Consider the following 27,817-nt stretch of genomic DNA (forward strand, 5'->3'; position numbering starts at 1 on the left):
ACATCTTTTTTTAAAATATTGCAAAGAAATGATATAGTGCCCCGTGTCATGGCTTACTGGGTGGCTGCTCTTGGGGAAAACGAGCTCCTTTAGGGCACTTCATTGTGTCCGGTCACCACTGCCACACCTTGGAGCAGTTCAGGCTGTCTGGAGAACAGAGGAATGTCGCATCCTGAAGAACGCGGGTGTTGCGGGGCTGCGGAGGTGGGAATAAAGCGCTAGGTTGAGGGGCTCACCCAAGCTGGAACGCCTGCTTCCAGAGCAGGCATCCTGGCTGTCCGAACTGCAGGTTCGTGGATCTCACCGCGGTTTACCCTGAAGTTGCACTCGGGATTACCTTTTTCTTTTTGCTCACAGTTTGGGTTTGACGAACAAGTGTCTTCCTACAGAAATAAATATTTTGTTGGAAACCTCCCAGGCTGCTCTGATGCGGCAGGAAGGTTAAGAGCACAGAGCAAAAGGAGCTGTCACTGCCTCTGCAAGCGCCTGTCTCCTCCGGGAAATCTGTCATAACAAAGGATCGCACCCTTGCTGGCAGAAAGGCACTTTTTTCTGATTTAATTTATCTACTCCCTTTGTAGACAAGTCTTAAAAGGGGGGCGTTAGATAAGGCGTGTGATTTGAATACAATGCCATGGGAAGGGAAATGAGGGAAAGTTTGGCTGGAGAGGTTGTTCAGGGGTTGGAGGGAACAGTGACAGCCGGCGTCTCCAGGGTAGGGAGGAAAACTGCCTCTAGGCAGGGAGAAAACCAGCCTCCAGGTAGGGAGGCTGCTGTTGGCAGGTTACTGAGCGCCACACCGCAGCTGCTGCTGGCGCCTTCTCCCAGGTTCTGGTTGAGCCTTCCCGCAAGGGTGAGGCTGTTTCCAGTAAGGCGAAAGGAAGAGGGAGGGAAGGAGGGAGCCAGAGGACCTGCACAGCAGGTGGCAGAAGGGACAGGGTGAACTGCTGTCGGCCTCTGCAGCCCCGCATGCTGGAGAGGCAGATGCCACGGGGAGGGTAGCGTCCGGCATCGCTGCAACAAGCGGCTGCCCGGGAGTTCAGGGTCGTAGCGTGGCGCCGCGACTTCGCCCGACTCCGGATAAATTAATTAACCCCCAGCCCGCGCTGGGTGTGGAGAGGCAGCTCCCCCCTGCGGGGCGGGCGGCGGAAGGGGGGTGTGCGGGCTCTCCGCCCCGCGGTGACCGCCCGGGGGCGGCGCGGCCGGCAGGGGGCGCCGCGGTAGTGGGCGGGGGAGGGCAGAATGGTGGCGGCCGCGCATGCGCGGGGAGGGCGGCGGCGGTAGCGGGCCGCAGCGAGCGGGGCCGAGGACGCCTCACCCGCCGCCCCGTCAGCGCACGGCGAGCGGCCCGGAGCCCGGCCCCTCCCGCGCCGGATGTGATGGCCGCCCGGGCGGGGGGGTGAGGAGCGAGCCAGCGGCGGCCGAGAGCCCAGCGCGGCCCGGCCCTGACGAGCGCCGGCGGCGGCTTCTCCTTCCCCTCAGCGCCCCCTCTTCCCCCCATGCCCCGGGCGCCGTAGCCGGCGGGGAGCGGCGAGGCGGGCGGCCCCGATGCGGAGGAGCCGCCGGCGGGCGCCATGCAGCCGCCGCCGCAGCCGTACGAGTTCTTCGGCGAGGAGAACGGCCCGAAATGGCGGGGGCTCTTCGTGCCCGCCCTGCGCAAGGTCAGTCCGCCGGCGGCGGCGGCGGCGGGGGGTGCGGGCGGCACCTGCGCCTCACGCCCGCCCTGCGGCCCCCGGCTCCCGGGAGCGCCCCTTCCCCGCCCGCACGCCCCTCTCCCCGCGCTCCTGGTGCCGGGGCCGCACCGCCGGTGGGTGCAGGTGCACCGTGCCGGTGCCCGCACGGGCTGCGGCCGGGCTCCGCCTGGGGCCGGCTCGCACCTCTAGTGCAGATGCCCGTACCCCCGACAGCCCTCTCGGGCAGAGCAGGGGCGTCTGGCCCTTTGCTTGCGCAGCGCCTCTGCCCTGCCTGGCTCCTGCGGGACCTCCTCCGTCCTGTCCCTTCACCCCGTGAGCTCGGCCGTCCCGGCAGCCCGGTCACGGTGGGGCAGAGGTTGGAAGGGGCCTCCGGAGATCCTCTTGTCGACCCCCTGCTCGGGCAGGGTCATCCACAGCAGGTTGCCCGGGCCCACGTCCAGACGGTGCCCGTGCTCCTGTCTTGCCTTCGGTGCTTCTTTGTGTGAAGATGTTGCCAGGTGACGATGTGTGCCTAGCAGACTCTCCTTCTCCTGCCAGAGGCTTCTTCTCCTCCTTCACCCCTTCACCAGCGCTTGCCAAAAGTCCTGTCCCTGCCTTCTCAATTGGGCCGCTCGGTTTGAGGCCGCTGATAATATTACTGATTTGCTGCTGAGGTGTGCTGTGGAAGGGCAGCCTTCCATCCCTTCCCCGCGGCATTTCTCCAGACAGCTCCTTCAGGCCCTTTCCCGAACCAGACTCCCTTGCTGACCACCCAGCTGAGGTGCCTCTGACACGCTGGCTATTGTAACACCAGGTTGTTGACTAGATTTCTGTGAGAGTAAAACAGCTGTGGCGCAGGGTAAGGTCAGCCTGCGTTTTCTTAAGAGAGAGAAACAACTGCCCACTGCATAAATGAGATGTGGGAAACCGCTTAGCCTGTCATGGGAGAGGAATTTGTCTTTTTATGATGTGTTTTGCATAGCAGGGTAGTCCCCAGCCCATCACCCTTAGGTAGGGCGCCTGCAATAGCGGAGGGAGTGGGTTAAGTTGAGGCTGGTGGGTCGTGGAAGGAGTGATGTTGTTCTGCTGCGTGTCATTTGCTTGTTACCATTGCAGAGGTTGAGGACCATTAGATAGTTTTTAACATAATGGCCTGCTGATCTGGATCTCTGGTGCTGGGCAGTGCTGTGATGCAAGTAATGCAGGCACCCATGTGAGTGGTGTTTTGTCTTTTTTTTTTTTTTTCCCAAAAATAGATTTACTGATGGTGTGGGGTAATGATTCTCTCTCATTTTTCTTTTAATAATAATAAAAAAGAAGAGAATCAAAGATTTGCATTTGGTTTGGGTCCCTGTGTCACTTGTATTAAAAGCCGCTGAAGGCAGCTAAGTAGTCTTGTGGCTGGCATAATAACCACTAATCGCCTGTCTGAAGAATCCTGGATTTTCTACTCTTTACTCTTGGATCTCCTCCTCATAGTAGTTGCTTTCCAGTGTGTTTCGGGAAGCTCAGAGAATGCCATGCTGCTCTCTTCCTGATCACTGGAGGTTGACATAAAACAGCACCTTGACGCCAACCAGCATTCACCCAAACATGAGGTATAGCTATATCAGCTTGACCAAAAGGGTTTCTTTAAAACTTCAAAGGTGTTTTCATCATTCTAAAATGCAAATAGCGTGAAAGTTGGTGGATTAATGCTGCTGTCACCAATTCTTACTGTCTCTGTACATTTGGTTTTGGTGAAAAGAAACGGAGCGCGAACTTAGACTTTCTAAACCAGAGGAAATAAAGTCTTGATACCAGTGACTGCTTGTAAAAATTTGTGGTTCTTATAGACAGTTTTTTTCTTCCTGGGAAAGTTCCTTGTCTGCAGTACCCACCCTTTAGCGTGAAGCAATCGTACTGTAACGTGCATTTCGTTCATGAACATGCAGTATCAGTGAGTCAAAACAAAATTGTATCATTGTTTCAGTTATTGCAGTCAGGCTATTAGGGAGATGCTGTCGGTTTTAATATATTCTTTAAAAGAGCAAATGGCCTAAAATGAACACGGGAGATTTTTAAACCAGAACGTTTTAGAAAATTTATGGGTTGTTTTGTTTACATCTTGCATTTTCACTTTGATAATGAGATGAGAGCATTTCCGTTATTTATAGGAGAGCTGAAAAGTGTGGCACTGAATCCAAAGCGTGCACCAAAGCATCGGATTTTGTCTCAGTTTCAGAACTTATAAAATGTTACCACAGTTTTCAAGTAGTTTGCAATTTTGTTCTGAGGAGATTTAAAAGTCCGCTTGTCAGCCGGTTTAGATATGATCTTTTCAAGCAGGTTGCTTTTGCAATGAAAATTTTGAAGAAAGTCTGAGCTTCAGAAACGTTTTAGTTAAACGCCTGAAATAGAGTTTTTTGAACTTCTCAGCTGGGTTTTCATCACAGCAGCCTACGCTGCAAGTGCAGAGATAGTATTCTATTTCCCATTCTTGAAAGTTTTTCCTTTTAGTAAACACTTCTTGAAGAAGAGAAACTGATAGTAGAAAAAGAGGAAAGGTTTTGGTTTTCCTTGTGTATGTTAAGGTGTGAGAAATCTTAATTCTAAAATACAGAAAGCTGTGGAGCTGGATAACGAGCCAGTACGGTTCACTAACAGCAGATACTATTTCCTTGTTTCTTGACTTTTAAGTCAACATACTTTGAAGAGCTCCAGTCTCTTTCATTATGCGTTCAGCAAGTTTAAGGTCACTTCTTTTTATCAACCCACTTTTAAACCCTTGCATTTACTTTAATTCTATGCAGCTGACACTTAACAAATCATGAGTGGGGAAAAAATGGTAAAATACATCAGTTCTTTCACATATGTGGAAAAAAAAAAGAGTCTGTCTTTTGAACAATATTCTGTATGCATTTAAGTGGTCATACATCTTTAAGATTCGTAGAGAGTGCTAAATTGTACCTACCAGTGTGAGTCTTTTTAGGAAAAAAACAAGGCTAAACGGCAAGACGTCATTAAACCAGATTTTTTAAATAGGTTTTTTATATATTTGTATCACCATATCCTTAGCACTGGCACCTTGGAATCTAGTAAGTTGAAAATTTTAAAGCAGTTTCATGTATTGCCTCTCTTCCAGCTGGTAGATTTACAAGCACGTCCTTATTCTAAAACATTTTACTTTCTTCTGTTGCGGTGCTGGAAACCCAAGTAGGAAGTGAGTATAATGAAGCTCGTTATAAAAGTCCTGTCAAAGTAAATGAATCAGAAGAAAACAGTATTTTTTTATCTGGTCGCTTAGGTTATAGTTACTTGAACTGCTGTTTGTAGCAAGTAAATCACTTCAAACAGATCTACGGTCTAAGCTTTATAAATGCGTTTAATCTGGGAGCTGACTTTAGTTATTAAAGGATCACAATGTCTCTTTGAATAATTCTCGAAGCATGCAGGCAGCTGTTCCAGCAGAAATCACATGCATTTCAAATGCCCCGCTGGCGGGGTTGGTTGGGTTTGAATCCTCGGGGTGTTGATACTGGCAGCGTCATTAAAGCTGGTGCTTGACGGGGCAGTGCTGTTCTGGAGGGCTGCGAGCGAGGGGCTTTTCTGCTCCCCCCCCTCCACGGCTGGCCAGATCCTTCTCCGATGGAACCAGGACCCTCCATGGAGGGGGATTTTTCTCCTGTGGTGGGTGGGTGCTGGAGGGGAAGGTGGTGTTGGGGAGTTTGCTCTCTCCCCCTTTTTCATTTCTCCAGGTGTTTGTTGTTTGGGTTTGGTTTGATTTGTTTGTTTTTTAGCTGTTCCTGGCCCGATGGCCTTTGTGGGGAAAGATGTCAAATTACGAAACCTGTTTCTAAAGCTGGCATTTCAATTTTGTAACTGGGTTTCCTAGCACAGATCCAGTGCCAAAGCTTGTTCTTGCTGACTGTCAACTTTCTTGCAGATGAAGCTTTCCAGAACAGAATCGATTTTCCAGGTTGATATTAATGCTTTGATGTCATATTTGTTAATCTTAGACTGGGATTACAGGGGAGCCCAAGAAAATCATGCATGAATCTCGGTGGTAGCAGCTGAGTGTGGAACTCCCACCGACCTGCTGAAGGTCCCAGTTTTAATGTACTGGACACATGCATTGTATAAGAAGTTTTTGGGAATTGTAATTGCAAACTTCATTAATGCCAAATATCTTCCATTGCTACCTGGAATTAACTTCTGTTCCAACTACTTGGAACAAGTTTTCAAAATGAAACAAGTGACTGTAGAATTAGTGTGCATTTTTAAAAATAATGCGTAATGTGTTGTTGGACATGTATATATGGATTTATTTGCCCTGAAGTACTCTTGTGTGTTCTTAGCGTGCATTATCATTTGTGCGTGCTCTTACAAATCCACTGGCAAATTAAAAATATATTTCTGTAAACAAGAGCTGTGTATTCAGTTGCTTTGTTCTTTGACTTTCCTAAATTAAATTCACAAGCATCTCATAGGTATTACTGTTTTGATTTTCTCCGTTATCTACAAATAGAGACGATTAAACAGTTAATACTCACATTTCTGCAGGCACCAGACATGTTGGTGTAATCATGGCACTGTACAGTATTTGCATTTTCTACAACAATTCCACTATTGCTGTGGACTACTCATCAAATTTCTAGAGCATGACTAAAGGGTTTATTCTTAGCAAGTGTTGCATGCAGAAATATAAAAGACCATTTTGAGGACATTTATGAAGTTTACATTAATTCAGCGCTTCTCTATATTTTAAAACATATGGGAGTTAATGTATAATGACACAGCTCTTGTGTAAAGGTTGCACGGTTAGGGTGAGTGTAGGGGCTGCCCCATTTTCTTTGCTGCTCTGTCAGGGCAGTTTGCCTGCACGTTTTCCATTGCAGGATCAGGCCCCCTTGGGTCATAATTATTTAATGCTTTATTAGTGTCATTATAATGGATTATTTAATGCATTCTAACTTCATTAGCATGCATTATTATGTAATGCATTATAACTTCAACTGTAAAGTTGCTTGTTATGATGTTTTAAAATAATAGTGATATTTAGTTTTCAAATCCGTTAGGTCATTTAGCTTCTAATAAATAATACTTATTTGAGCTCTGAAGCCTGGACCTTTGCAGATTTACAGTTGCTACAAACGTGAATGCCTCTGTGACATTCAGCTTGGGAGAATGGCAAATAAGGGAAGTGCTGGTGATACTTAATTACCTGTGAAATACGTAGACCCCTAGAAGTTTGAAGCGCAGATCCGGTTGTTGCCTCACAACACCGTGTTCACAGTCGAGAGGTGGCTGGAGGTGTGGAAAGGAACAGCAAGTCCCTGTGAAGTGGACGCTACCAAGCCTTCTGTAAAAAATAGGCTGATTCCTCCAGACCTCTTGTATTCCCAGTAGCGGTTGGGTATCGTTATAGGTTGGTTTTAGTCCCTTACAAGTAAGCAGACTGGGGTTTTTTGTTCTTGCATAAATATTCACCATCATAAATAAAATTTGGAACCAAAGGGACTGGTCCTTTTACTTAAATCCCTTTTTTTTTCATACTTTTTTTTTTTTTGCGCTGTTTAGCTTAAGTACTGTCACTGGAATCTGCGGTTGGCAAATGGTAATAGGAGAGTTTTCTCAGCCAGTGGCATGAAATGAAGGTAGTTTTAAATCTGAGGCGTTTAAAAGTAGTCAGAAGAGTGTAATTTCATTTGGCAGCAGTAGCAGAAGGAACGCTAACTACCTGTGTTGTTAAAATGGAACATGGAAATTAGCATTTGCGTTGGCTTAAAGACTTGCCAGGTTAACTAGTCACAGGAAGAAAAAACTAACCGACCCGCTCGCTGCCGTGATTCACCTCCCTCTTGGGCCTTTATTCCCCTCATGTGCGGTCATCTTGCCCCTTTTGGGTACCGTGTAAGCCAGGCGCTGGGAGAGCTGGGCAGCAGCATGTGCTTCTCCTTTTCTCATCCCACCATTCCACACGTGTTCTCCCACTTGAGCCGCCTCACCCGTTGCAGTGTTCCTCTGTCTCCTCTCCACCACCTCTCCTGCTTTCCCTAGTTTTTCACCGCTCTTTTCCTCTTTGCACAGTGCAAGCATTATCTAATCTCCTCCGGAGAAGCTTTTGAGTCTGTTTGCTTTTATAGTTACCTCACCAATTCCCTTTCTGCCAGGCTTTTCAGATGAACTGTGTGCTGCCATTCCTTGAGTTCAGCGGGTTAGTCATGTAAAAAAACGGGCTGAGGACATCTTTTTTCCCACATTTATGGCCTCTTTAGTCTCCTGACACTTCCCCTAATTTTTTAATGTAATTTCAGTGACTGTCTGGTCCACAAAGAAATGACTCTTGACAGTCTTCACTGTTTCCAAATTTAAGGTTTGTCCCTTTTTTTTTTTTTCCTCCCCTTCTAAGCGGTATGTGTCTTTGCTTTTTGCCATTTACTGTTTCTTACTGCATTTCCGCGTCTGTTGACTTGAAATACAATCTCAAAGCTCACTCTGCAGCTCCAAACTCTGCTGGCCTGTGTTGCTCGTGAATTAATTTTTATTTTTAAATCTTCTAAAGACCTAATTGAAAAGTTACTGGCCTGTTTGAATAGTCCAGTCTACCTGAGTGAGCGGTTCTTCTTGGGAAGGGCGTGATGTAAGAAGTGTGGAGAGGGAGCCTGCGGGTGCTGGGTTCAGAGCCCAGAGCAGCGCCCAGCTCTGGGAAGTGATGCGTTGAGGAGTTGGGGGAGAATTAGAAGCTGTTACATTAAAGTAAGACGTGTGCGCAGCATCTCCGCACCGGCCGTGGTGTTTTCCTTCCATATCACAGGGCAGAGGCTGTGCCTAGCTCATTCAGGGTTTATCTCAGTTTAAACAAGGCATTTTGTATGGATGGATGAAGTCCAAACACTTAATTTTCCATCCCTTTTGAAGATTGAAATACAGGTGTTTGTGTACGTATAAACATACACACATGTTAGTTTCTCCTTGACTCTGTATAAAAGGACACAATCAACTGGAGAAAGGAGATTTTGTGTGTTTGGGTAGAAAAGCAGAGACTGTGAAGATGTTGCGAGAAACAAAGTATGAAATGTAGATGAGAGTAGATACAGCAGAAGCGAGGCACGGTAGGGAAGTGCCAGCAGGAGAAGCTGCCGGCGGGCGGCTCTTTGAGGAAACCCATCTGTGCGGTCCTTAGCAGAAGCCTGAAATGGGTGCGGTGGGGGTAGGATGCAGGCAGAGACCGAGCCCCGTGCTGGCCGCCATCCACCAGTCCCTTCCACCAAGTGCCGTCAAGGCGTGTTACGTGCTACAGCTTATTGCAGAAAAAGATGGGAGGGATGGTGGTCTGCGTTTGATTTACAATCTGTCAACCAACCGTGCATCAGCTTAGCAGCATTTGTGCCATTATCAATGTGTTTTTGCTGTCTGCACCAAGCAGCTTCCCAGTAGATCTTAGGACCGTCTTCGACGCCATTTCAGAATGCAGATCCCTGTCTGCACCACCCGTCGCGAATCTCCTTTAATTCACCCTCCCCTCAACTAGAATATACTAGAGGACAACAGTAGTTAAATAGCTAAAGATGGAAAAAAATTACATTTACACTGAAGTGGTGGTGTAAGATGACTGTTTAATTACCCCCCTACACAGTCACTTAACAGCGATCGGTGTTTTTGAGGTCAGATGGCTGACGGATGATCTGCACCTGCGATGCTTTTCATAGCTCAGTTACTGTGTTATGAGCATACTTTATTTTGCTAACCATGCATCAAATGTTTAGAATTGCAGTGAAAAAGCTAAAATGCTGTATGTAGATAAATTACTAAGTTCTGTTTTGCTTAAGAGACTACTTCATATTGTTCCTCTATCAGCATTTATTAGGGTGATACAAGAAAGACAGGCCATCTAGCAATTGCTGTACTGGAAATAAAGTTAGAAATTAGTGTAGTTATTTTTTAAAAGTTGACAGTGCGTTTTTATTTGGGATATCTCTTCAAGTATTTAAATCTTTGTGGTTCCTCCTAAAGAATTATGCTGTAATTATGCTTGAAAATTGGGAATATCAAAGCTGTCCTCTTCCACTGAATAAGAGCATCACAGGCTCTTAAGTTACTACGTCTGGTTCCCCTCTTCCTCTGGAGCATCATCCAGATGAGGGATTAAAAATGCCTTTGGAGCAGATGTTTTATGTTTCTAATGGGCAGTGTTATCTTTAGAAGAGAAAAGATAAGGAATAAAAACCCAACCTAAAGAGAGACATTTGTCAGATTCCTTTTTTCTTCTTCTTCCTGGCTCTCCACATCTTGGTACGGGGCAAGCCTAGTGCTGCTTTGTCAGCGATGTATTTTCATCACCTTGAACACAGCGTATGGAAATACTGACAAGTGTTGGCATGACCGTAACCAGCCCGTGATAGTAAATATTTAACTTTTATGTTCTAATTATTTTTCTTGCTCCCAAATTTATATGCCTTGTTCCTCAAGTAAACAAACAGCCTTGCAAAGTTCTCCTTGTCCGCTGATCTAGTGTCACTGTGGTTTTACGAGGCAAGTAAAATATAAATAATTTCTAAGTTGAAATCAGTTGCTGTGGGAAAAGGAGAATCAGTAGTTTCTGTTGCAAACAGTTTACAAATTTAACATGCAATTTATTTATTTATTTTTATTTTTTTAAATTAGAAACTTCTTGTTCTGAAATCTCAAGTAATATTGGAATTTTGTTTTCTGAAAATCTAGTTGCTTTGAATGTAAGTAGAGAAGTTGGATTTTGTCATCTAGTCTTTCAGGAATATGAATTTATATGTTTGTGGTATACGCTGTCTAAAGACTCTGTGCACATCATGGGTTTGGGGTTTTTCTGTTGGTTTGGGTTTTTTTATGAACAATCGCTTGTTTTGCCTATGTGCTTACTGTGGAACAACTGGAGCTTTCTGAATGTGTTTTTACTACCAAAATACATGTATTATGTAAAAATATATTTAGGCAGTATAGCCAAATGGCTGGTTTGTCTCATTAGTACAGGCTAAAAAGAAGTTACTTGCAGTTTTGACTCTAGTATTTTTTTCCTCAGCTCTGTCGTTTCAGATACAACCCTTTGACCATTGCTTTTATACTCAGGACTTCTGAATTTCCCCAAGTCCAGATATTATTGATATTCGGACTTCATGCCAGATCTCCTGTGGTTCAAAGTTAAGCTTGCCCTTCTATTAGTTCTAAAATGTAAGATCAGTTTTGTTTCTAGTCCTAATACTGTTTATCTCCTTGAAAAGTTTTCATCCTCATCTTCTCTTAACAAACTTCTTCCCAGGGGCCTGTAAGGGCTATTAAAATCTCACTGAGAAGGAATTTTGAGCTTGGCTTCATCTCTGCAGCTGCCTGTTTCCTCTAGAAGCTTTTGTGGCGTGGTGCAGGACCTGCCTCTCGGAAGGAACTAGGGGGAGGATCAATTTACCTTTAAGGGGTTTTTCAGTCTCCTCTTGAGCCCCTGCTTGTACAGATGCGGTCGAGCTCTCAGAGAGCCCTGCCAAATCTGCTGAAGGCTACAGCCATAGGAAGGAGATGCCCCTGTGAAGCTGCCGCTGGGTTTTCATTGAATACACGTGTTGGAGGGGTGCAAGAGTAGGGAGAAGTAAAGAAGAGGAGCAAGGGAAGGAGCAGTTTAGGAACTCCCATCTAAAATAAAAGCATGTGCCCCAGAAAGGCCTTAAGGCCATGTTTAAATGCCACGCTTATGGGACTCATACCTGTTACTTCACTTCTATTCCTTGGAACAGCTCGTGAAGGAATAATCCTATATGAATGACACAGTAAAAAATAATTAGTCCTGCTAATCTTAATCTCCCTCTTTAATGACTTCAAGCACTCCACTTGGATTGTTTCAGAGATAAAATAGGTAAAAAACCCAGGTTTCTCTGATACCTTTTGCTCAGAGTTCTTGCAGCAGAGCTCTTGCTGGTTGGTGCAACACGTTGTGGGTTTAAGTATTTTGACCCTTAAAGGAAGCAGTTACAAGTCAGATCAACATTTAGCCCTGTGTTAGCTATGGTGTGTTATAGCATGCCAGCTAATACAATTGTGCTCAAATATTTCAGTCTGAACCTGAAACCAGTGAAAGTTCCTTCCGTAAGAAACATGTCCTCAGTAATTCCGTCTGCTTTTTTCCGTACTTCAGTGTTTTATCAGTCTCTCCTTGCTTTTCCAGTCCTTTCAGTCAGGGTTTAGGTGAATACTGTAAAGAGTAAGTGTTCTCTCCTTGATACAGCGGCATCTGATTTGATCAGCTGGTGCACAGCTTTTAGAACTATCTTTCTGTTTTTCTGTGAAAAACAGTGTCTTGCTATGGAATGGGTTTTTCTCAGTAACGGCACTTACGTCAAAATAACTTCTCTTAAAGCCAGGGAGTGCATGAGTACCTCTGGGACCTTTCTGCGATGCTGCAGGCAGCATCATTTCAAATGGAAGCTGATTTCTAAACCCTCTGGGAAGAGTTGTCTCAACCAAGAAATGTTGGGCTTCATTGTCGGTTTCGCTCCTTTCAAAGCAAAATTGACTCCAGTGCTTATGTTTGCGTTCATTGTATGTAGCTGAGATTCTCTGCCAGTGTTTGAAGTGTCTCTGCATGCTCCTCTGCTTGTCCTCAACCTTGTTAGATATCCACAAGCTCTTGAGAGAGCTGAGGAAAGTGTGGCATGAGCTGTTTAGACCTGCGAACTGAAGTTAGTTACAAGTGAAGTCATTTTCTTTGTGGCAGCGATGTCTGTTTTTAAAATGAGTGACCCTCGTGAGAGGAGGAGAATGACTGCGATCTGATACAGTAAATGGGAGTTCCCCATCTTCTCTTAAGGGGAGCACAGCTTCCCTTTCTTATCTTCTTACAGCTCCTGTTCTTGTCATTTCTGTGGAGCATCATTAAGGGTTCATTGTGGGGGAAATACCATTTCATCTTATTTCCTAGTTAGCTACCTAACGCTTTTGCTGTAGTAGTGCTCGTGTAAGAGATACGTGGTGGGACCTTAACTGGACACTTCCTGGTTTTCCATTGTTTCGTGAATTAAACTCTCATGTTCAGGAAGAACGTGAAATGCACTGACTATTGTTGAAAACCTGCAGTCTTAAGTGAGTGTTTTCAAGGAGTGGTTTTGGTTTTCTTGAGGTGTTTTTTTTGTTTCCTTCAGTAGTACATGACCTTGTATACGTGTCAGCAGTGCAACAGTTATGTGAAGCAGAGAGAGATTCATGTCTGAGGTGCAGAAAACTAAATGATACCTATAGGGCTATACAAAAACTCTGTAACAAAGCTGGACAGCTGGATTAGAAGCAGAATGTGTATTCCTTTCTCTCTCAGTGTACGACTGCCTTATTAACGTGTTTCTTCACCTGTACTTTTCAAGGAGGGATGCCAGTGCAGAGTTAAGCGCTAGAAATGTGTGTTGTTGCCTGGGAGGGCATCTCTCCCTGGGTATCACATAGGAGCCCCCATGATTGGCAGTCTCTTCACCACCACTGTGTAGTACCTTAATTATCAACTCCAGTACCATCAGCACCAGTGTATGGTTTCACATTTTCAGTGAAAAATGTGACAATTCCCACTCCCCTGAGACATTCGGATTCCCGTCTTTGGTACGTGCGGCCCCTGTCTGTGCTCCCCCATCTTTGAGAAGTGCATTGGTAGACTTCTCCATCCAAGTCATCATCTCTGCTTCTAGGATGTTGAAGGTGTACGGCAGCAGCCCCTTCTAGTGGTTCCCTCCGTGGATCTTCACTTTTTCTCCCTACCTCTTGGTCGTCCTGGCTCTTCCTCTCTTCTCATGTGGAGGTGTGGGGGCAAAGCGCCGTCCTGTTTCCCCAGTTCTTTCAGGCCTTGGCACAGCAGGAGGTGGAGCAGCGAGCGGTTCCTTGCGGTGGCTCTAGCTCCTGGGCAGCTGTGCCCACCTTCCTCTGCGGCCAGCAGGGAAGGAAGCTGGCCAGACACCTTACTTCCTTGTTGGTCTTCTTGTTGCACGACTTAAAAAAGCCTTCAGGGCTGCAAATTGAGTGCCCCCAAGATGTTGCTATGAAATTATTAGTTACTTAATCTGGAGGAAGCCCTCAGAGCCCCCCAGTGTTTGTGGACTCGCCCGTTGTCTTTGGAGGGAGGAGTGCATGTATTTCAGAGGATCAGAATTGACCCAAAGATGTTATTGTCTTCCCCTGAGAAACTACCGATCCGTTTGTCTTGTGTTTGAAACCACGTACAGAATGCCAATGTAAGTATGTAAGATTACTTTTTTTGAGGTGATTAACATATAATTTGTATGGGGAGAGTAGGGAATTTCCCTGGATTGTATTACTTACGAATCTTTTGGCTATAGTTTAAGATCTAGTTACCACTTTCCTGATTGAGAGGCTGCCAGGGAAAACTGAGTATATAGACCAACTCCTGAGTGCCTTTTTTTTTTTTTTAAGGTGGGGTTGTTGTTTGGTTTTGGGGGATTTTTAGTAGGAAAACAGCTACGTTGGACCAGGGCGAGTTAGTTGTGGCCCTTTAGCTTGTGTGGGCACATGCTGAGGTTGCCTGTTTGAGGTTGTCTGGTCTAGCTTAGCCTTGGAAACGAAAGCTGTCATTAATCTCGGTGAAGTGAGATAAAAGGCATTATCCTGCCTTGTGTTAGAGGGAGGTGCAAGTCAGCTTTTCTCACAGCACATTTCCTAGTCTTGACACTCTTGTATTTTGACTCATGCTTTTCCTTAGGTCTCCCTCTCTGTTGTGAGTATTTCATACCGCTTTCTTATGCCTCCAACAGCATTTCATGTTCTAGTTAGTTTTCTGGTTCTGAGGTATCTCAAAGAGTTGTTTAGCCCTCCCCCGGTGTCATGGCCGTGGCTTTTTATTGCCACAGGTTTTAACAGCACATTAATTCAGTTCCCTGCCAGACTGGTTAGTTCTTTTATCCTGGTGTCCTTGCTTATCAAGTCTTTTCCTCTGGTGGGTCCATGTTCCTCCTCTGTTCACAGACACCCAGTACTTGTTAGTAGGGTTAGTAACATAACTGTATGTTACTCATTCTGCGGATGAATAACTGCAGAATTACACAGTGATTGTTTTCACTGCATCGTTGGCAGAAATCTGGCTTGAAATTTCTTCCCCGCCATAAAGGCTAAACACTTAGTTTTTAATTGAATAGAGACACCAACTTTGCAGGAGTAGGAATTGCCATCTTAACTACATAGAAAAACTTGTGGGAAATTACTGGAAGTGTGCGAATTTGCAGCCCTACAGTACAGAGGTACTCTGCTTTTTTCCGATTCATCCTTCTGTACAGCTTTAAATGGGAAAAAAACCTAATTCTTTTAATTCTTTTGGACAGGTTCAGCAACAGGTTCACCCAAACCTTTCAGCAAAAGAAGATTCCCTCTATTACATTGAAGAATTGATACTTCAGCTGCTAAACAAACTATGCATTGCTCAGCCACGGACTGTCCAAGACGTAGAGGTAAGACTAGATACTGGAAAACCAAGTGCTTGCTTGCAGAATTGCTAAGAGGAACGAAGATACTTTGAGCAGTGCAGGTTGAAGTTAAAGCAAGGTGAATCCAAAGAGCAGAGCTTGTTAATACTGCTTTTCTAAAAGATTATAGAGCATTCAGATTTCACAAAGCAAGCTTAATTGGAAACTCATTTTCCTATGCAGGGATTCAGAATAGAAACGGTGGGAATTTTTTCTCACAGCATTATTTTTATAAATGCAGAATACTTTGAAGGATTTTCCACTGCTCGAATGCACCTTGGACTTAAGAATGTAAGGGTGTTGCAAGATTTCCTACTCCTTGTCATAAATATACAGAAGAAAAGTAAATATTGGAATGAAAGGTTACTGTTGTGAGGCCTGGATTGTGCAGCTGAGGGAATAGAGTTGTATGTTCCTAGAACTTTATTGAACTCACTGAGGCTCTTGTATTATTGCAGCTGTCGGCTTTTGTGTCATCAGTTACAAAATGAGGGCTTTAATGGAGTGCGCTTCAGTATACGGTCTAGAAGGAGAAAGTGCTTTCATGTAGCTGTGGCCCATTACAGCTTTGTAGAGTATTAATTTTATATCAAGCTGTATGTCCAGGATTTTCAGCCTAAAACAAAATGAAGTCCTCCTCTAATATTCTATATGTGTGTCATGGAAATAAAGAATATATATGTATTTACAAAATAATTGCCTGAAGGGTTTTAGATTCTTATTAGATGCAGCAATCACCCTTTGTTCAACATTGAGTTAATTCATTAATTATTAATTTTGGTTTATGATTAATGTATTTTGTAATACTGATGCAAAAAGATTATGGTATGCCTAAATAAAAGCAAAACTTAATAGTCCCTTAATAGCTTTCAGAATTGCTACTACCTTGAGTCTGGATTTGAACTTTAGATGTGGAGCTGAGAAACACCATGTTCTTTTTCCAGTTGCCAGCTGATCAAACCCTCCAGCACACAGGACAGTTTGAGGTAGCATTGATTATTCTACACACCAACTCCATAGTTTTCTGCTTCTGAGTCATGAGATGATAAAACTACCCTGTGTACATATGAATTAACAATTTTCATTTGGGTATGTATATGCTCCACAAATTACTGTGTGCAAAACTGCACACAATACAGACAGCCTTCTGAGATAACTGACAACTCTCTGAATTGTGGTTACGAATATCACAGCAGACACTAAATCCTGTGCATTGTATTTTAAATATACCTGGCATTTTAAAGCTGTGAATAATAAAACATTGTTGCGCTTGGCAATATAACAGTTATTTAATTTAAAAACACAGAGCTAGGTCTAAATAGTGGTAACGGGTTCCCCAACATGTTATTGTTCTGTAGGTCAATACATTCAGACTCTTCCAGAGCAGAGAAAGTAGAGTTCAGTTTTGTGTTACGGGTTGTTGGTGAGATTGCGCTGCCAGCAGGCATCTGAGATCCACGAATGAAGGCTTTTGGCTCTGCTCCTCAGCTGTTTTTAGCTGTTAAGACAAAACATGAGAGCTGTGATCTCTAAAGTTTATCATGCAGATATTTACATAACAGCCGGGAGTTAATGGAGCTATTTGTGCATAATATTATACTTCAGTATTTGCAAGAGCAAGGTCTAAAATCTCAAATTATAAAGACTTTATAAATAGAACAGGTCCCTCAAATTGTTCCCAACAAAACACTGGGAACCAGCAAAGTCCGAGCGCAAAAGGCGTGTGTTACTCGTGAAGTGCACTGTTAAGTTGAAGGACAGCTGAATGCCACGTTACGTCCATTTTGCGGGCGATCTCCTGGTAGAATCTCAAGGAAAGTTCATTTCGGTGAACCAGCCCAGAGCTTTAGGCTGCTGTCCAAGAGGAAAGGTCACCGTGTGTTTACCTGGCACAGACAGCTGACGCAGAAAGTTGAGCGTTGAATGGCCATGTGCAAATATTTAAAAGCTGCCTCTGAGAAGACCTCAGGCCTCCTATTAAATTTCAGAATACGTGCAAAAATCTTTTTATCAAAGGGACACATAGATTTCACCATTTTTCTGGGATCATTCTTCAGCTCATCTATAAAACCTCTCCTTTAAGGGTTGTCACCCACCCAGGCCTCGTTGTGGCCCAGCTTACAGGTCCGAAGCAGAGGTCGGGTATGGCACCGCGCCGCACGCTGTGCCTGCCTGGCAGTGCCAGGTGGAGTAAGGGCACGGTAGTGGGCCGTGCAGCAGGAGGTGATCGCTGCTCCCCCCTGAGCTGTCTAACTTAACAAATCTGTTTTTCCAAAGTCACTTAAGAAGCAGTCATCAGAGCTGAGTTTAGACGTGTTCTTTCAGCGTTTTAATTCCCCGGCTCACAGGGGCTGCAGCGGGAAGCCTGGAGGACTTCATGGAAAGCAGGACCGGGGTCTTGCGCGTGTTTAGCTGGGGGCTGCTGAAGTGTGGGACTGCTGCCCAAAGCAGTTTGTTCTGTTGTGGGGGTCATCTCGCCTGTTCCTATAGCAGCTGTTGAAATGTGAATCTATATAAAAGTGACCTGAAACTGCACACAGTTTACCATGGTAGTGGGGGCCATGAACTGCAGCCGCTGTGACTGGCTGTGCAGCGGGGAAGATGCCCCTGTGTGGGCTTGTGGAGTCCGAAGCGTTATAGCCAGCCTTTTTCATGAACCACAGCCCTTCTCCTAGTTAGAAGATCCTGCACTTGTTTTTTCATTTCTGCCATAAACTTGATCTGATAGAGGACAAGTTACGCTCTGGACTTTTATGAAATAGGAACAATACCGACTTGTTTTTGTCATTTAGACTGTAAACTGTTTAGTACTTCCTGATGTTGTTTATATTTTGGGCTCCTGGTCTCAGCTGAGTTTTCTTGCTGCTCTTGTGATGAAAAGATCATAGAGCAGGAGTTGTTTTAGGAGATTTGAAGGAGTTTTTCATGCTTAGGGAAGGGAGGTTGTTTGGGATTATTGAAAAGAGTGAAGCTGAGTTGGGTAAGAAGGAGAGAACAGTTAGGAAAATGTGTTGCAAACACTGAGGAGGAGGATAATTGTCTATACTGCAGGGGAAGTAATTTGCCGTTTTGTTTTTTTTAAACTTCTCTTTGATTACTGCGGTTAATCTAAGTGCACTCTTTATGTTTGGACAGGAGCGCGTTCAAAAGACATTTCCTCATCCAATAGACAAGTGGGCGATTGCTGATGCGCAGTCTGCTATAGAGAAACGAAAAAGAAGAAACCCTCTCCTGCTACCTGTGGACAAAATACATCCTTTATTAAAGGTACTTAAATCAACAACCTGATGACTGCTGCTTCTGCCCACCACACACCCCCAGCTGTATTATTGCCCTCCAGCATAACCTTTAAAGTATTTCTTTAATTTGTGTGAAATTAGGTAAGTTTCTCGCATTGGCTGAAAGAGTAAAGTCACCATAGAACGGGATGAATATATTGTAGTATGTAATAAATGTAGATACCTAAATTCATCATGTTCTAGACATTAGTGTGTTAATGTGTTACTTTACTTTCAAATATGACTAGTTAGTTTTTAACATAAATAAAATCCAAACAAACTCAAATACCTTACCTACTTCAGTAGCACTGTTCTGATGCCTTTATTTGTTTCAAAATGCTGCAGAAGCCAAAACAGAAGAGGGAACAAGTAGATCCTGTTCCTTGTATACTGTCAACTAAGATGTGCATCAGTGTCCTTTCAGTTACTGTTGAATGTCACTGATGCCTTGGATTTAAAATCAATAGATCTGCAAAGGTGTATCAGAAGACTAAATACAGACTTTATTGTTGGTGGGTTTTGAGGAGGAGAGCGGCCATCTCAGTTCTTAGATGTCATGTTACTTACAACAGGTGTAGAGCTCCTTGCTTACAGTCAGGTTTTAGTGTCACGCAGTAAGCATGTATTTATACCGTGCCCCTGTAGAGGTTTTTTTTTTAATGATAAAACAGTGATTTTTAGATCAGTGTTTAATCACTTTTAGATCAGTGCTGAATCAGTAGATTCAGGCTGATTCAAACACTGCTCTTTTTTGGTATTTTTCTTTTGATTTTGCTGTTCGTTCATAGCTTAAAAAATACGTTTCTCCAGTGGTGGCATTGTTGCACCAGAGTTTCCAGCTGCATTGAGAAAACATTATTCAAGCATAAGCAGAAATTAAAGCACTTTTTCAGGTGTAGTCACTGTGTTCTTATATACAGTGTCTCAGTTTGTGACGGTTAATGAGAGGGAAGGAGATGTTAGGAAAGAAAACAGCATTAAATAAGATCTTCCTAGATAACACTGGCTTTCTTTTATGAAGTCTGGTTTAGAAGGGTGCGGACATAGGCACAGAATCTGGTTCTTAGAAGATGCATCAAAATATGATAAGAACAAGACTACCTTATTCAAATGCGTGAACTTAACTGTATTTATTCTTGACGGGCCTGTCACAAATAAGAGGCCGTGTGGTGCATGCTCTGCAGAACATGGAGCCTGTATCACAAGAAGAATGTGCAACGTTCATCCTGGTTTTTTTCTGTTCAGACTTTAATTATTAAAGTTTAATTATTTTATGTAATGCAAGGATGCAGATAGCTTAGTTGTTCAGCCAAATGTAAAGGATGGACTAAAATGGATCGCAGTACGTAACAGGTTGAACATACAGTCTGTGGTTTCATGAAAGAGAACTTTTTCCGTCAAGAACAATTCAAAATGAAGCATGCGCTTTTCTGAAGAGTCCAGATTAGGGCCAGAGTCCTGCAATAAGCATAGACACAGACTAAAATTTAAGTACCAGAGCGGTTCCAGTGAAGTCCCTTAGTTGAAGGGAACCCTATTTTTAGGACTGTCATTTTTAGAGGAAGGATTATGGAAAGTTCTGTAGCTTTTCATCTGTCAGTATATGGCAAAATAGCAGAAGGAAGTATTTGCAAGCATTTCCTTTGAGGCGGCTGATCAAATTTCCACTTGATGTCCTTTGCCCTGCCTATTACGTTACTGTAAATTATCAACACAGACAAGATCGATTTCAGTAGAAAACTCAAATGTGTTAGTTGTCATTCCGAATGAATTTCTGAAGTAAATAGCTTTTTTCCCCTCTTGTTTTCAATTTGCAGGAGGTCCTAGGTTATAAGGTAGATTACCATGTCTCTCTGTATATTGTGGCTGTCTTAGAATACATCTCAGCTGACATTTTAAAGCTGGCTGGAAACTATGTTTTCAATATACGACACTTTGAGATCTCCCAGCAGGACATTAAAGTATCGATGTGTGCTGATAAGGTAAGGAGTTGGGATTAAAAATAGTCTTTTGGACAGATACAAAGGTAGATACTAGAGGTGGGGGTTTTCTTAGAAGATATATCCAAAGTAGGATGGGAGGGAGAGACTGGTCTTATTCAAATGCAGAAGCTTCTCTCCTTATTCATGCCAGACCTGTCACAGTAAAGGCTTAAGTTTAAGTTAAGCCTGTTAAGTTTTGGAACAGTAGTCGCACTTACAAGACAATGTAAGGACAGAAAATGATGTTGTCCTTTATTTCTCAGCTGTGTTACTGTCCTCCTGGTGTCGCTTTGACATGACAGCTCTTTCCTTCTTTATAATACAGAAAAGACATTTAGTTTTCATCCTCATAAAAATGAGAAACATTTTTGTTTAATTTTATCTTTATCAGGAGGGTTTTGTCAAAGGCTTATGCAAGATGCCTTGTTTTCAAAGTTGGTTCTGCATGAATTGTAACTTGTTTTCTAGGTCGTACTAACTTATAAAGGGGAAAATGGCTTTGGCAACTGATCCAGCCTTCTGCTGCCAAAGTTTAAATATTACTCCCTTGTGAAAGTGATCACAGAAAGTATTGTATTAAAAACTCAAAGGATTTCTCTGAACACATTGAAATAGCTGAGCTTGAGCCAAGTGTAAAAATCAGGCTTGCATGTAATTTTTTTAATTTCTTTGCTAGGTTTTGATGGATATGTTTGATCAGGATGACATTGGTTTGGTTTCTCTCTGTGAAGACGAGCCCTCTTCTTCTGGGGAACTCAACTACTATGACCTAGTGAGAAACGAAATTGCAGAAGAAAGGCAGTATCTGCGGGAGTTGAATCTGATAATAAAAGTATTTCGGGAAGCCTTCCTAGCAAACAGAAAATTGTTCACACCTAATGTAAGTACTTTAATAGGTTATTGATGTGTAATGCTAGTTGCTCCATTAGCAGCCATAACATATCAATATTACATTCACTGCATTGGAGGTAAAATTAAATTTGATTCATTGTATGTCAGTGCATAATGAGTGTTGTCTGTATATGAAATAAAACGGAGGAGCTGCCATTAATAGTATGAAGAGAGTTGTTCTCAGAGTGAAGCTTAATGGACACAATTCCCTGTTGGATGCCAGCGACAGCTGGAGTCCTTTGGTCATGTAGGTAATAGTTACACTTTTGCTTAACGCAAAAATTAACAGTTATCTACCTGCATGTACAGTGAATGCAGATGAATGCTTGAACTGACATTTGAAGTCTACCCCAGGGCACCCCTATCTGCAGAAACTACAAGTAAAAAAGCCCTTGGCTCTGGATTCTCTAGCGTGTGACTGGCTGTGAAGGGAATCTCTAATTGATAACGGATTGAAATATTTGATTGAAATTGTGTGTGTGGCAAATTCTGTTTTCAGGATGCTGGAGCCTAAAAAGGAAGCACAGCTCTTTTAAGAGAAGAGTAATAAGGAGAGATTAGTGAATCCTTGTGGGAGGGAGGAGAAGGGGACCAGGCCAGCGGAACCTGAACTGGGATTCATAGGTGATACCAGCAGTTAAAGAGGGGGGCAGCAGGAGACGTTCCCATTACAGCTGGGTGTGGAGGTTCCTCAGTAGCTGATAGGATATGGGAGAATTGTGCAAATGTGGGGACAGAATTCAAACAAAGATGATGGGAGGAGAAGGGAGCGATATTTTGGAGCTGAGGAATATTCTTTTGTTATATGAGAACGGGTATGAGAAATTTTGAGATTGCTTGTTCCCACGAAGAGATTGCCATGGTCTTGGCGCTGGCAGGAGGTCAAGCAAGCTCTGCAGTGTTAGGTTGGGGCAGAGAAGGCTTCCGAGAAGTGTGTTTTGGGGGGTCAGAAGAAGAATGCAGGTCATTGGAAGGGGCTGCCTAGTTGGGTGTGTTTGCGGTGTATGGATTTGAAAAATCTAAAAGTAGAATTTGGAAAAGGAAGCTGCCGATTCCTCCTCTGTACGCAGGTAGTATTCTGCTAAAGTAGCCAAGTAGCTGCTTTAGTTTTACCTGTGGTTTAGAGGATCTGACCTTGGAGCTGCTTTAAATTGCCTCCTTCCTGTTGTGTTCTGAGAGACAAGAATCAGCAGAGGGGAAAATAACGGCTGTGAATTGTGGCTGAAAGGGCCAGGCGTTTCTGTCCAATGCACTGAACAGCCTGTACCGGGACTGCTGCTGCTCCGGCCTGGAAGGATGGTGTGCTTGCTTTTGCTGGGGTGAGAATTGTGCAAGGCTGGATGTGCCCAGACAAGGCTGCAGGGCTGGGAAGACCACGTCATTTAACTTTCTTCCTAGCTTTTCGTTGGCTCCTCTCCATTTACCTCTTGGGTCAGACTTCACGAAAAATGCTCCAATATTTACATAAGCAAAATAAATTCTTCTAAGCACTAAGATATGTTTTATGTTTGCAGGATATCGATGTGATATTTAGCAACATTTCAGATATTCATGAGTTGACAGTGAAGCTTTTAGGATTGATTGAGGATACTGTTGAAATGACTGATGAAAGTAGTCCTCATCCGCTGGCTGGCAGCTGCTTTGAGGATCTTGCAGAGGTACAGTGTTTTGTTGGGTTTTGGGTTGTTTTTTCTTTTTTTAAGTCACTGATTGTTTTATTTTCTCAGTAAACTTTTGGTCATGGCTCTGATCTCTCTGATAAATTTGCAGCTGTAAAAAGTCCTTTTAATAAACTCTGAACAGAGATCTTCCCTACCTGTTCTTTAGTAGGTAAGCTAAAGTGTGTTTTCTAACTGTCACAGAAGCGATATCAAGCAGGTAAGAACAAAACTAAAATCTTATTTCAGAGTGGGAATTAATTGCTATGATCCTGTAGGGATTTGAAAAGTGATTCCCTGGGATTGCTTACCGAAAGAAGGTGGTGCTTCGATTTTTGTAGGCATTGGTGTCAGGCCCAGGGCTACCCAAAAATCATAGCCATTGGAAATAGATCTGCAAGATGAGTGACTTGTATTACTCTGGACAGTGAGCTAACTCAAACAAAATGTGTTCTTAATTCAGGCAAATGCATTGTATATTTCTGGAATGGGAAATGTCTGCAAAGCAGTAACTCTGGGAAGGAATGAAGTGTCAAACCAGATGTGCAACTGAACAGAAGCTTACTGTTCAGTATTGTAGCGAAAGTGCTGTTGATACCCATTGACCTTTAAAATAGATATTAAAAGAGGAGGAATAAGAGAAGACGCTGCACGTGGATTTGGTGTGGCTCGTACTGGAACATTATTAAGTTATTTTGTCAGTTGTTTTTTTTAAATGGGCATTGAAATCCTGGAAGGTCTACAGAAGAGTCACAAAAGTAAAGTTTTTGAGAAAGTGCTCTACAGTGAGATAGAGCTCAGTTTAGTCAAAATAGGGTAGGTATATAGGTACCTTCATGACCTGAAAATAGAGTACAAAGTGACTCTGGAATTCAGCAGAGGCGCACAGAAAAAAAACAGTATCTGAAAGGCAAGAAGACAGTTCAGCTTAGAAATACACCACACCTTTTTAACTGTCAGGGGAGCTAAGTCTTGGAACAAACTACCAAGGTAGGTGTGGAGTTTTTGCTGTCTTTGGACATGTTTAATTTGCATCTACTTTTTCTTGAGAGGTGTATTGAGCCCAATTTTCTGAACCAAAACGTAAGGGTAATCATGCAAACCGCGCGGACTGCATCGCAGAGGAAGTCAAATGAGGTGTTCTGGCCTGAGGGAGAGAGAGAATATCTCAGATGAACCCCACAGTGAATGTGAAGTTTATGCTTTTTATCTTAAAATTACGATGTTTATAAAGAGAATGACAACCAATAACACTTCCATTTCACTTTAATACATGTTCAGTTTTTAAAACCTGAGGACTGCATGAACGCACCAGTACCATTAAGAAAACAGTTACATTTTTGTGGGTGTGAAGAATACGGGTCCTTCAGCCCATGTGCCACTCACTTATGAATTATACCATAAAGATAAAGTTTTGCTGGCGTTACTTCAGTAAGCCACTCATGTGACATATCGGTAGGAAAGTCCAGTTGACTAGGTCTTAGCTCTTAAGATGGTAAAGCATAATTGCTTATATAAAGATAAGGAGAAGCATTTGAACAATGAATTAAAGTAAGTGGCTATTACATTAAAATTGAAAAAAGACTTAAAATTTGAAATAGTACAGCATTATCCTGGAAAACATACATATCTCAATTTATGGCAAAAGCTACTCTTAGGCATCCTGTGCTTTAAGGGAAACAAACCCTTTTCAATGAGTAAAAATACCACTTGATTTTCATTAACTGAGAAACTTAAATAGGAGATGAAGAACAGATTATTCTTCAAACCTTCTTTTTATGCAGGTAGTAAGTTTGAATTTAATAATTCAGTTAATACGGAGCAAGACCTACTTAATAACTAGGCTGTTCATTTGATCACTTCACATGTTGAGATCATCTTTCTGTGAGTATTTGCAAAAGGGATCATTAGAGAGAGATATGAAAGTGAAGTGTTTAATTGCTCTGCCTATCTTACTGCCAGGCTTGTTCGCTTAGTGTTTCCATTATAAAGGTCCTTCAACTTACTTGGAAGGATAATTAAAACCAAACAGTCCTTGCAAGCTGGAATCTTCCTGCTTTGTCTGTTTTCCTGCATCAGTCCTCTGGAAGGTTTAAACATAAATATTGTAGTGTTTTTGAGATAAGGAAGTATGGGGAAAATAAAACAGTTTTTCCTGGTGTGGAAGAAATTCAAAAACTTGATGCCTGACACGTATGAGTGGGAGGTGGATATTTGTTGATATGCTGGTAAAAAAATTTTACTTGGTGGTAACTTTTACATTTCTAACTACTACAGTGTGTTTTAATGATTGCCTTAGATAATCTCTTTAGTGATGTTCAGCTGGTGGCAGGAGAACCTCAGAACTGAGGGCAGGGTGTCTTTGTGCCTAGTTTGAAGTGGTCTTCAGAAGGAAGCTAGTAAAGTGAGGTTATTATCAGTAGATTGTAAATTTGTTATGCTGGTACTTGCGTTTCCATAGGAGAAGTTTTAGGTATCCACAAAGCAAAAAAGGTGGAAACCAGTGTACTACAGCAAAAGGGGCTGAAACGTACAAACGCCAATCCAGAACTGTATGCTGCATTAAGATGACTTACATGGGCATCAAGTTAATGTGTTTCAGTAACTTTTGCAACACTGGAAGTGTAAAAAAACCTTTTTTTTTTTTTTTAATTAGTCTCTTGGGGAAGATAGCTAATGCAGTTTGTTTCAATCTTGTGTTCAAAAAACAAACCCAAAACCTCGAAATACTGATTAAAGTCTGAGTGGAAGAAACTGAAAACACTTCTAAAATGCAGTAAAAAGTTTAAAAAGACAGCACAGAATAAATATGTGTTGGTCTGGCTCCCCCAGTAGATTTGCATGCAAGATTACGTTTTGAGTACTAGGTCCAGCCCTGCTCTCTGCTTGCGTTCCGTGGTGCGGAGGACCGAGCCGGTGGAGCACCTGCAGCCATCTGCCCATTCGTGCTTACTACCTCTGGATGCTGCTGAACCCACACCCCGTGGCTGACTTACTGCTTCTGCGGAGATTTACGTTCATTTTTTCTTGGCCAGTATAGCAAAGAGAAACTGTATATTCAGTGACATTGTTCCCTGTCTTTAATTGGGATGTTTTAAAATAAGACTCCCATATTGTATGCTTGCAGGTAGTGGGCAGGTGTGGAGTAAACAAAAAAACCCCAGGCTGTAAACTGGATTCAGATTCTGCTTAAGAAAACCAGCCTGTTCAGTTAGAGAGTGTCTCATTTCTCTTCAGCTGCTGCTGCTGAAGTGCCAAACCTTCCCCCCCCTTTCATTCCCCCTCCCAAATACAATCTAATGTGAATGGACAGCGGTGATTTGAACTTGACGAGGAGAGTTGAGAGTGATGATTAGAATTTGCATGTGAAAAGAGAGCGCATTCTGTGCCTCTCCTCCCCACAGAGAGTTTAATTGGAGCTGCCCCATGGGTAGGGTAGGAAATCCCCTGGACCCTCTGCAAATGGAAGACTTGAGACTTTACCTGAATGTTCAAACGAGCCTTTGTGGTGTTCTGTACTCCCAAACTCTGCAGCCTGTATTCTGACAAGCACTTCTGCGTTAAGGTGGAAAGAGGTATGTGCTTATTCTGGGCATCGTGCCATCAGCACCGGATAACCTGGTGATTCATGAGTGATTCAGCCCAATGAATCTGCGGAGACTCGGGAACAGCCTGACAGGCTTTGGAGCAGGTGATCTATGAGCAGTCATTAAATTATTCCTGCAAAGATTCATGTACAGTCAGGTTTTCATCCCATCCTGCTGCAGTTGGTATTACAGAACCACAGCCAGATACTCCATCCAGAGTTGTAATTTTCCCACCTGAAACCCTTGGTGTCATTAGAGGACTTTCCTCTGAGACTCTTTCAGACTAGCTGCTTTGTCCCAGAGCGAGGTATTTTCCCAGCCGTACAGCATGGCCAGAAAAGCGTGCAGAAGTCCAGTGCTTATGACCGACCATTCTTACGTGATGTACCCTGAAATGGTGGTGGTACAACAATGCCTCCTTGTGACAGGCTCCAAAGTTCGTCTTCACCTGCACTTCTTTCCGAAGTGTCATTCTTTATTGACAGAGAGGATTCTGTGTGAAATGTGGGTGGACTGAAAGCAAGAACTTTTCTTGGTTCCCGCTGCTTCAGTAAAACAAAGTTTGTGTTAGTGATAAGTATGGTGAGATTGAGGAATGCTGAGAAAATGTTTTGTGCATTTAAAATTTGGAAGTGTAAAAGGTTTGTGGTTTACTTAATATTTGTAAAATTGATCTTTTCTTGAAAAGTTCCGCTTGTGTATCAGCTTATTAAAGGAATTAATTGTGCCAGCTGGGACAGAAATATCTTGCATCCTTCATGTATGTATATAATTCTCTGGTTTTATTTAGGAGCAAGCCTTTGATCCATATGAAACCTTGTCCCAGGATATTCTCTCTCCACAATTTCATGAGCATTTTAATAACTTAATGGCAAAACCTGCTGTTGCTCTCCACTTTCAGGTGAGTGCAAATGAGAAAAACTGAATTGCTTTAGGTCTCATGTTTTAAGGGTTTGGATTTTGTCAGTAACTCTTTACTTTCTACTGAGGAAGAAATCCTCTAGATTCTGACCTTTCTTCTGTGTAAGGTATTCGGACTCTGCCTATTCTTGTAAAAACTGGACACAGATCTGACCCATCCGTGAGTCTTTTGCAGTTTTTTTGTCCTCACATCAGACTCTCTTGCTTAAGAATAGAGGGCAACCTCTCATATCTGCCACTTCTATTTCTGTTCTGCCTTTTAATGCCAAACACAGGCATCCAGGCATGATATTTTCACTTTCTTCCTTACGTATCCCAGGCCCTTTGTTTGGCATTGAGGCTGGGACCTTCTTGAATCGTTTCTTTAATAGGA

General features: G+C 43.2%; 1 protein-coding gene across 1 annotated transcript in view; it reads left to right on the top strand.

The window, feature by feature from the left end:
* The first annotated feature begins 1,375 nt into the window (after window positions 1-1,375).
* SOS2 (SOS Ras/Rho guanine nucleotide exchange factor 2) overlaps window positions 1,376-27,817 on the top strand; it is a 56,549-nt gene continuing 30,107 nt past the window's right edge. Inside the window, exons 1-7 of the mRNA XM_076345799.1 lie at window positions 1,376-1,661; window positions 14,987-15,112; window positions 18,263-18,394; window positions 20,223-20,387; window positions 21,064-21,267; window positions 22,793-22,936; window positions 27,314-27,424. Coding sequence (XP_076201914.1) covers window positions 1,575-1,661; window positions 14,987-15,112; window positions 18,263-18,394; window positions 20,223-20,387; window positions 21,064-21,267; window positions 22,793-22,936; window positions 27,314-27,424 — 969 coding nt within the window. The 5' untranslated portion in view covers window positions 1,376-1,574. The remainder of the gene's footprint in view (window positions 1,662-14,986; window positions 15,113-18,262; window positions 18,395-20,222; window positions 20,388-21,063; window positions 21,268-22,792; window positions 22,937-27,313; window positions 27,425-27,817) is intronic.

This window comes from Aptenodytes patagonicus, chromosome 7, assembly GCF_965638725.1.
Source record: "Aptenodytes patagonicus chromosome 7, bAptPat1.pri.cur, whole genome shotgun sequence".
NCBI classification, from domain to species: Eukaryota; Metazoa; Chordata; class Aves; order Sphenisciformes; family Spheniscidae; genus Aptenodytes; species Aptenodytes patagonicus.